We start from the raw sequence: 10,277 nt of genomic DNA, 5'->3' as shown, positions 1-10,277 counted from the left end.
TACATGAGGTTACAGAGAAGGGAGAGACCTGGGAGCTTGGAGCTTGTAGTGACGGCTGCTGAGAGGAGCCTCACGTTCTGCGGGGAGAGGAGAGAGAAAGACTCGGCCCCAAATAGGCAAGCCACAGACATGGCCAAATGGGACCGGAAGCGTTCCAGAAACATTCAACAACTCCTGTCTCCATCAATGTCCCTCTCTCTCTCTCTCTCCCGCTAACGCCGTTGCCACCAGCAACCGAGGCCTCATCCTCGGCCACATACCATCACCATGAGCTCCAACGTTGTCGCCATATGAGGAGACGGAGCAAGAAGGAGGAAGGAGAGTAGTCAAACGGGAGGGATGCGAGGCTGCCGGAACTAAGGCTCGTCTTACAACCCGTCCTCCACCGCCACCGCCACCACCGACGACACCCCAAACATCTCCTTCTCCCTCGGGGCGGTGACTTCCCAAGACCCAGAGTGTTTGCCGTGACCACCATCAACACCAGGCTCGCTGCTTTACATGCCTACAATCCACCAACCGAAGCTTGTTCTCGCGCTCTAATTTTCTGAGACCATGCGCCTCTCGCCATGTCGCAGGATGTTTAAATAGCAGAATGCTTACTTTTATGTGTTGTTTGCGCTTTGAACGTGAATGTAAACGGCTTTCGCCCTATGAAACTATTTTCTCTCTCAATTATTGCTCATGTCTACCAGATTACACATAATTGAAAGAGAATTAGTGAGGTCGGCTTGATTCAACATTGATTGCCACAATTATCATACTCCGTCCGATTCATAATAAGTGTCGTTGATTTACTATAATTTACTATAATTTTGTACTAAACCAACGACACTTATTGTGGATCGGAGGGAGTAGTAAATACGTCTAGATAATCTGATAAATAGATTCAAATAAGCTGGTAAATAGATAGAAATAACATGTTAATCATGATAATTGTACTTTTTAAATTTCCCCTTTTACTGAAATGCCATGCAAGACAATCCTCAAATCTACTACCTCCGTTTCATAATTTTTGTCTCAAAGCCCAAAAATGGATGTATCTATTTCTAAAATGCGTCTAGATACATGTAATATTTCGACAAGAATTATGGAACGGAGAGAGTATAAAATTGCTTCAGCATATTCATTTGACTGTGAGGTAAACATTCTCCTCGACTCTTCTTCTAACATGGGACTAGATCACGCCCCACAAGGTGTCCGTTCCTATTCAAAACACATCATCGTGTCAGTTTTGTGAAGTATTCCTCCCGTTCCTAAATACTTGTCGCTATTTTAGTACAAGTTTGCACTAAAACAGCGACAAATATTTAGAAACGAGGGAGTATATGACTAACTTCGGTCATAAGGCCACATCATATATGCCCACATTTCTTCCCCAGATTTAGGGGAGCAATCAAAGATGGAAACATATCGTGGACAAAAAAGGATGCTCTCGGATGGGTTTTAGACAAGCTGGGGATAAATGGACATGTAGGGGAGATACAAGGGATGCCTTGCAGATGCTCCAAATCATATGTCCCCAAGTAGTGCAAGAGATCCTTGCTCACCTGTCTATTTTGAAATCACCCCCAAAGTCGTTTTCAGTTTTGGACTGCCTAGCTGCCATTTGTCACACACATGCCGATTTATAATGCATCTTGCATGCTCGCAGCATCACAGAAGTAGCACGGCAGCGCCTCCACCGCACACGGCCTATCACGCCCGCCCAGGCCGGGCAGTCGTCGTACCGACGTCCAGCCATGCATGCTGAAAATATCCTTCCGGCTCCGGCAGGCAACCAGGGCCTGCCGCACGCTCTCCTGCAGATATTTCTACACATCTTTGCATGCACCATTGTGGTGCCGCACATTCCAATGGCCACTCTCACCACTCCTCCGGCCACTCTGCAGCCATGCGAGCACGCGGCGAGGGGCGGCCGCGCGCTCTGTTCCCCTTGGAGCAGGAGTAGGATCAGATGCCGCCGGGCCCGGGCGATAAGAATAAGAGCAGAGGCGTCGACGGGCAGCAGCAGCCGGGTGGCCGTAGTAGGAGGCGATGGCATCGGCGAGGATGCCGGCGACGTGATCCGGAGGCTGCAGAACGGGCCGGACGTGCGCGGCGTGGCGCTGGAAGGGGAGAAGGGCCGGCCCGTGGACCTCACGCCGCTGGCCGTCGAGCTCATCGGCGAGAGCTTCGGGGAGTGGCTGCACGACCAGCGGGAGGCCCAGGAGCAGCAGGTGCGGGTGTCGGTGGGCCGGGACCCACGGCTGTCAGGGCCGCGGCTATCCGCGGCGCTCTTCGCCGGGCTCGCCAGCGCCGGGTGCGCCGTCTTCGACATGGGCCTCGCCACCACGCCGGCCTGCTTCATGAGCACCATCCTGCCCCAGTTCAGCTATGACGCCTCTATCATGGTAAATGAAGTGTTCAATTCAGCAGTCAATTGCACACTATTTTGGTCCGACCCAGTTCACGATTTGACCAAATTCCCAAATTAAAGATGTTGCCTGCATGCAGATGACAGCGTCGCATCTCCCCTACACCCGCAACGGCCTCAAGTTCTTCACCAAGCGCGGCGGGCTGACATCCAACGAGGTGGAACGCATCTGCGACCTGGCAGCACGCAAGTACGCGGCCAGGAAGAAGATGGCCGGCGGCAACAACAACAACATGCCGCCGGCCGTGCCGCAGGTGGACCTGATGAGCGCGTACGCGGAGCACCTCCGCGACATCATCAAGGAGCGCGTGGCCCACCCGACCAGCTACGACACCCCGCTCGAGGGCTTCAAAGTCACCGTCAACGCTGGCAACGGCTGCGGCGGCTTCTTCGCGACCGACGTCCTGGCGAAACTCGGCGCCGACACGAGCGGCAGCCTCCACCTGGACCCGGACGGCACGTTCCCGAACCACATGCCCAACCCGGAGGACGCCACGGCCATGTCGCTCACCCGCGGCGCCGTCCTGGCGCACGGCGCCGACCTGGGCGTGGTGTTCGACACCGACGTGGACCGCAGCGGCGTCGTCGATTCAACCGGCGCCGCAATCAACGGCGACAGGCTAATCGCGCTCATCTCCGCCATCGTCCTCCGCGAGCACCCGGGCACGACGGTCGTCACGGACGCGCGCGCCGGCGACGGGCTCACGCGGTTCATCGAGGCCAGGGGCGGGCGGCACTGCCTGTACCGCGTCGGCTACCGCAACGTCATCGACAAGGGCGCGCAGCTCAACGAGGACGGCGTGGAGACGCACGTCATGATGGAGACCACGGGCCACGGCGCGCTCAAGGAGAACCACTTCCTCGACGACGGCGCCTACATGGTGGTCAAGATCGTCATCGAGATGGTCCGGATGAGGCTGGCGGGGTCCGAGGGAGGAGTCGGGAGCTTGATTGAGGATCTGGAGGAGCCGGCGGAGGCCGTGCTGCTGAGGATGGACATCGGCGGTGAACCCAAGTACGCTAAACAAAGGGGGATTCAGGCGGTCGAGACTTTCAAGGAGTACATCCAGGAAGGGAAGCTTGAGGGTTGGGTGCTTGATGATTGTGGGGATTGCTCGGTCGATCAGGGATGCCTCGTCGACAGCAACGACCATCCAATTGATGTCGACGCCTACATGTACAGGTATCATCCTACCTGCTTGCTTGCGCATTACTATCTCTTTGGACTTCTGTTTCATGTTGAATATACTTTCTTTTTCTGATCCTCAGTTTTATTTGGGTTAATAATAATAATGTCTTCTGTGGAACATATGAATTTGTGCACATGTTGAAGTAATATTCATCATTACATTGTGGCAACAGGGCAAAATTTTATGACGAGTCTCTGGGGCAAGTGGGCTGGGTTCACATCCGACAAAGTGTCCATAACCCCAATATAGCGCTAAACATGCAGTCTTGTATTCCTGGTGGCTGCAAATCGATGGCAACTGATCTTTTTCACAGGTGCATAATCCACACAGCTGATCCCAATATTCATTGTTTTCATACATTGGGTAACTTTGTTTACTTCCCAAATTGCAGGTTTTTGTTGACAAGTGGAGTAAACGAGTTTGTTGACATCACTAAAGTACAGAACTTTGTCACGTTAGATTCATGATCGTTGGCATTGTACATTGTGTATACATAGCGGTCCCATATCAGATCCTAGTTACGGCAATAAAGATCTTACTGCGACATGAAAGGGTTGAGAAGTTACCCGAATTTGTTAGCTGTTGGAAACGATGCCGACTTGTGCTAGACGCAGCGTCAGTGTTGTGATGGAACCAGATTACTGTTTTTTCGATCTGTGGCTTGGATTATCCAAGTCAAACTCTATAACTGTCCTCTGAACTGGCAAAGACACGATCCATTCCAAGCTAATATAGACAAGTATCTAGGATCAGCATATGCTTCACGGACTCTCCTAGGATCAAACAAGCATCTCAAGTGTACGTGCATGTTTCTCGGCATTTGCGTCCGTACTGTTTTCTCAAAAACAAGTACGTGTACATATCCGGTTGAGTATCTAGGATCAGCATATGCTTCACGGACTCTCCTAGGATCAAACAAGTATCTCAAGTGTGTTTCCTCAAAAACAAGTACGTGTACATATCCGGTTGAATTCCCAAATCACAAACACATTTATGTTTGTACCAACCCTAAATTAATTAAGGTTAACCGAGGTTAAATGATTAATAAAGGTTAAACGTGCATTCAAGACACATTTAAGCAAGATGATTTTTGGCTAACAATTGTTCTTAAACTTTTCAATTGGTCATGTCCTTCCACCAATTGCAGTATGACCTGCACGCCACAAAGGAGATCCTCACACTATTTGGTCGAACCTTCTCGGGCCTGGTCACCAACTGCTCAAAGAGTTATGCAATCGCAATCAACTATAACGTTGAGGTGCTAGAGTTGACCCGCCACTTCGACTGCCAGATATCACTGCTTCCAGCCTCTTATCTTGGCACCCCCGGCAGCACACCGCCTCAACTACACCCCTTGTTAGACAAGGTGGCCAACAGGCTACCCATGTGGAAAGCGCGAATGATGTCCATGGCCTATCGCCTCACGATGATCATGTTTGTCCTCTCAGCCTTCCCAATTCACGCGTTGATCGTGCTCAAGCCCTCGATGAAGAATATCTCAAAGCGATTGACAAGATCTGACACAAGCAACGCCGCTCACGATGGCACCTGCCTCGTGAAATGGAGTTGCGTCTACCGACCGCTCCACCTTGGTAGCCTAGGCATTCAGGACCTCAACGCGTACGATCCTGACACTTCAGATGGGTTGGCCCTGTCTTGCTAATACGGACCCATCTAAGCCCTGCACGACCTTGACCTCAACTTCAGCGCTCAGGAGCAATCCCTATTCTTTGAATGTACAGTCACAATGATCAGGAATAGTGCAAAAACTAAGTTCAAGGCCGACAAATGGATTAGCAGTCGCTCCTTCTCCGAGCTCGCGCCCGCTGTCCATGCGTTGGTTTGAAATCACCGGCATAGATTGAGGACTATCGGTGCAGGCTCCCTAGGTGCATCTCCAGTCATGGCCCCTAAAGGGCCTCCAAACAGGTTTGGGAGGTGCAGGCACAAAAAATCCGACCGAACAGGCCTCTCCAATTGATTTTTCGCGCCGGCGCGGCCCAATAAAATAGACAGCGCCCTAGGCCGAACCCAACCCACGGGGAGGCGAGCTGGGGCACCGGCTGTAAGCTTATTGCGGCGGGCCTACCATGTCAGCGTCTGTTTAATGCCCTCACTGGCTTCTCTTCGGCTCCCAACGCGATTAATGGAGGTCTGGCGGGTCAAAGTCGGTCGGACGCCACGCGGCGCTCCCTCCGCGCATTCCCAACGTCATTTTCGCCGTGTTCACACCGCCCACCGGTCCGCATTCCTCGGCTATAAAAGTAGCGCCTCCCCGGCGTTGTTTGCCATTCTTCCCTCTCATCGTTCTTCTCTCTCGACCCCCCCCCTCTCCTCTCTCGCCACCAAAAAGATGGATGGCGCCGCCCTGGCCACCTCCGCTGGATCCTCCTCCGGCTCCTCCCCCCGCACTTCCTCCGTGGCGCGCACGCGGGCTGACGTTGCGCCTCATCAAGGACGAGCCCTGCTCCTCCCGTGGGCGCCGCCGTTCAGCCACCTCTGGCTTGTCAGGCCAAAGCCGGAGTCGGAGTACAATCTCCACGCGCTCGAGTTCCGCCGCGACGACGACCTGGGGGAGATCTCGGGCCTGCGCGCGGCAGAGCGCGCCAGTGAGGAGCAAACCGACCGCGCGCGCCGCCTCGGCCTCACCATGACGGAGGCCGAGATCATGGCCTGGAGTGAGGCTAAGGCCGCGAAGGAGGAGGTCGAGAACGAGAAGGCGATCTGCCGTGACAACGTGTTCGTCCTCGACAGCACCAACGAAGAGGAAGACGACGCCGCGACACCTCACCGACGATGGCGAGTAGGCGGCGGCGGCTAGGTTTTTATTATTATTTTGTATAAATATTAACAAGATTAATCAAATGTCGCCAAGTTTAATTTTTTTGGGGAATTTGGTATTGGGGCGCGCCTGGAAAACGGTGGATCCCCAAAATTAATTTTGCGTCAGCGACCCCCAAAAGGCCGAAAAAATCGGCCGCGCCGGATGCCAATTGGGGGGGGGGGGGGGGGCGGCTGGAGATGCTCTAAGCCACGGTTGGACCTCCCACATGCAGGGTGACTTGCATGGCCAAGGGTTGCTCGAGTACCCTGTTACGAAATCTGGCGGGTGCACGATCAAGGATGACACCAGAGGCACGATATTTGTTAACGAGGTTCGGCCGAAGGCTACATCCTTAGGGCATGACTACGGGTCCTCCTCCTCCATGATACTGCAATATTGGCCACCTTGGGCGCCGGCACAAACCGCCGGCTCCGCTTGTAAACCTATATTGCTATTGTGTTGTCATGGTCTCCTTGGGTTACCCCGCATTGCCTTTATATATTAGGCCCGGGTTACACGTGTTTGACTCCAACACCTAACCCTCCGCTAATTTCAAATCCAATTGTTGCTCTACTCGTACACATATTCGTCAACAAACTCCACCTTGGCGAATATGTCCTTCACCACCTTGAAGCCATCATGCACGAATCTCCATGTACCTTGGACATGAACCATTAATCATGAGCTCAATCGCTACTTCCTTGACATCTCATGACTTCACCTGCAACCGTAGTCCCTACTCTTATTCATTAACAGTCAATGCTCCCACGAAAAATAAGTTCTTCCACACCCTTACCCTGTGTTCACAACTTCCCAGAAGTATCTGTTCAAGACCATCACACACCGATCATAAAGTCACCATATCCGGCAACACCGATGTATCGTCACGCTAGTAACCTCTTCCTTGATCTATGTAAAAGTGAACAACTCACATGTTAGGTGCCACATATAAGAGATACCTGAACTCATCATCCTCGCTATCGTTGATTGCCCACATGAAACTCGAAGGAATTTCGTCGTTGCCCTTAAATCACCTCGAGTCAAATTCACATGTCTCATCCTTTTCCGAATAGTCTTCTCCATGTCCCACAGGTACAATACTCCGCCTCCTTCTAAATCCCGTCACCTGCACTTTGCATGTGCATCGAACATCAAAGAATATAGGCCCTTTGACAATTCAGACTTTACAAAAAACACTTTCTCAGATTCACCATGTGGCCGACCCTTGTCCATCATGTCAGGCCAAGCCGTCCCTTTAGACCCAGTCACCAACTTGAATCTGGTACACGCCAACACTGCTTCAGCACCCCTACACACATGTCAAACCATTGTCTGACCGCGCAAGATCTACCGGGTAGCTAACCGACCGATGCCGAGTTCCACGCATCCTTTAGACCACTGAGCTCCAACCTAGATCCACGTGCTTCTCGCCTTCCCCGCTGATATAAGTTTCGACTCTCTGCTCGCTTACGCCGTAGCTCCTCATCAGCCGAGTGGATTCTTCCTTCAGACTCCAGCTCAACCTTCGATCAACATGACTCCTTGCTAGATGATCAAGTTCGCGTGTGTACACCGTCTTGAATCAACTCCGCGCCATTGCATGTCGAAGCACGCACCTCTCAGGCATGCGCCATGTGTTGCCACGCCACAGAATTCGGTCACCATCAGGCCTCACGCTCCTACGTCATTGTCGCCGATCTTCACCGTCTTCTGTTCTGACCGACATCCCCGTCGATCCGCCAGAGTGTCTAGTCCGGCCCAGCCGAACTTGTTCGACTGCAACCATGCTCCACCTTGTGTCGTATCAGCCTAACACCAACTGTATTGCTTAACGCGTTGTAGATACATCATACATGACCCTCACGACTCGCTCCAGGCTACTCCAAGCCTTATACGCGCGTCGTCTCTTCGCCTGAAATAACGCTGCACCCGTCTTGCCAAAGCTCCTGACAAACCAACACTAGCCTGCTCTCTAGAGAAACTCCTGAGATCCCTTCACCTTCGTACGCAATCACCCTTTTTTTCTCCCCGCAAAACATCTGACCTTGAAAAAATATGATCTGCAACAGATGAACTTGATCTCCACTTGTTTGCTAAAAAACAAAAACTTGATCTCCTAGCTACCTGCCGCACGAGCACGCCGCCTCCAACACTTTGTAACAGTCGCACCCTTGTGCAAATTCTATGCACAACACCAAAGCCGCCGCCTGATCCATGACGTCTTCAACAGCCCCTATGTCGGCCTGATCACCACGCCTGGTTGATCCTTGCCAACAGGAACCCATCGAACGGTTCAAGCGCCTGCCTAAAGTGTCCTACACCACCGATCGTATTTCCGATCGCCGCTATGCTCGACCTTGCACCGTTCTCGGCGCTCGTCGAGCATGATTCTCATACCTCCAACAAGATCTTCCGCATTCTCTTACCTCGCTCTGATACCACTTGTTACGAAATCTGGCGGATGCATGATTAAGGATGACATCAGAGGCACGATATTTGTTAACAAGGTTAGGCCGAAGCCTACATCACGGGCATGACTAGGGCGCTCCTCCCCCCATAATACTGCAATACCGGCCACCCTGGGCACCGACACAAGCCGCCGGCTTTCCATGCAAACCTATATTGATATTATCTTGTCATGGCCTCCTTGGGCTACCCCGTGGTGGCTTTATATATTAGGCCCGAGTTACATGTGTTCGGCTTCAACACCTAACCTCTGCTAATTCTGATAAGGGGTGGCCCGATCTTCTCAGAGAGCAACGCGGATAACTTGTATGATTCTACAAATCTTCCAGTTGTTCACCCGTCGCCGCACGACGAACTTGCAACCCAATGAAATTCGCAACACCACACACTTGCGCAGTAGTCCGCCGACCACAAGCGGTTTCGCAATCTCCCAATTCCCAACGGAATGACAGATTACGCTCGAAATTTCAGTAGATAACAAACACCCTATCGAAACGAATATGGTGTATATGATTCCAGATGAATGCTTCTCGCAATCAACAAGAGTCTCGAAAATAGCTAAAACGTGGTCTAACCCTAACACTGGGCGTACCCCTTGTATATATAGGCGAGGGGCAGCCCAAACACACAAACGTACTCAGACTCAGACTCAAATTAGGTTTGACTCAAAGTCATACAACCAATCAGAATAGGACTTGGCATAAACAAGGACTCGCAGGTCCGGGCGTCCCTTAGACGTGTCGGGCTCGTCGTAGGCTGTCCTGGTGCGCCTCATACTCGTACTCAACTTGTGGTGGACAGATCATTCTTGTCGTTGGCTGCCACTTGCACACAAGTTGTTCTTCTAGCTATTTGTATCCTCCATCTTCATTTGTGGTGCGCCTGCTTCCCTCTCCTCCCTCGTGCATATCTTGATGTTGAATAACAGCACATGATGATCCTCGCATGCAGCCTTCTCTCCTCCATGCTCCACGGTTGTCTCAGCCTCAAATCTGATTACACAAAGATACAAAGACTTAGGCAGTATAAAATTCATCAATATAAACATTAGGTGCAGTTAGGAGTGAGTTCACCTGTTGTTCTAATAACTTGGCACGTGCTCGTGTAATTGGTCCAATGCGTAGATCATTGGGTTTATCTTGAACAGCAAGATCATCATTAGGCAAAGATGACAAAGGACTAGGGATGCCCTCATCAAATTCCAAGTCCAATTGCAGCTCTGCTCGTATGCATATTCGACACATATCTCAACGTACCCTTGTCTGGCACTAGACTATGGCCGAAGCATACCCGACTTGCTCTTGCTACCTCACCACCTTCAAGGCCGCAGTGGCTCATGGAAGGTCACCTAGAAGACTTTCACGGCATGGAAGGTTCTGGA

At 51.8% G+C, this 10,277-nt stretch overlaps 1 protein-coding gene across 1 annotated transcript; it reads left to right on the top strand.

Moving 5' to 3' along the window:
• The first annotated feature begins 1,654 nt into the window (after positions 1 to 1,654).
• LOC100828045 (phosphomannomutase/phosphoglucomutase) lies at positions 1,655 to 4,314 on the top strand. Its single transcript, XM_003560703.4, has 4 exons — positions 1,655 to 2,393; positions 2,497 to 3,599; positions 3,779 to 3,919; positions 3,998 to 4,314. Exons 1-4 carry the CDS (start codon positions 1,743 to 1,745, stop codon positions 4,071 to 4,073), a joined length of 1,971 nt encoding a protein of 656 aa, XP_003560751.2. The 5' UTR covers positions 1,655 to 1,742; the 3' UTR covers positions 4,074 to 4,314.
• Positions 4,315 to 10,277: the final 5,963 nt, after the last annotated feature.

This window comes from Brachypodium distachyon, chromosome 1 (assembly GCF_000005505.3).
Source record: "Brachypodium distachyon strain Bd21 chromosome 1, Brachypodium_distachyon_v3.0, whole genome shotgun sequence".
NCBI classification, from domain to species: domain Eukaryota; kingdom Viridiplantae; phylum Streptophyta; class Magnoliopsida; order Poales; family Poaceae; genus Brachypodium; species Brachypodium distachyon.
This window is presented reverse-complemented; position numbering and strand designations above follow the sequence as displayed.

Excerpts from the sequence above, each read along its gene's own strand:
- LOC100828045 (XM_003560703.4), top strand. The coding sequence starts at position 1,743 with ATGCATGCTGAAAATATCCTTCCGGCTCCGGCAGGCAACCAGGGCCTG. Across the intron at positions 2,394-2,496 it reads GCTATGACGCCTCTATCATG|ATGACAGCGTCGCATCTCCC; the intron begins GTAAATGAAGTG and ends GCCTGCATGCAG. Across the intron at positions 3,600-3,778 it reads GTCGACGCCTACATGTACAG|GGCAAAATTTTATGACGAGT; the intron begins GTATCATCCTAC and ends TTGTGGCAACAG.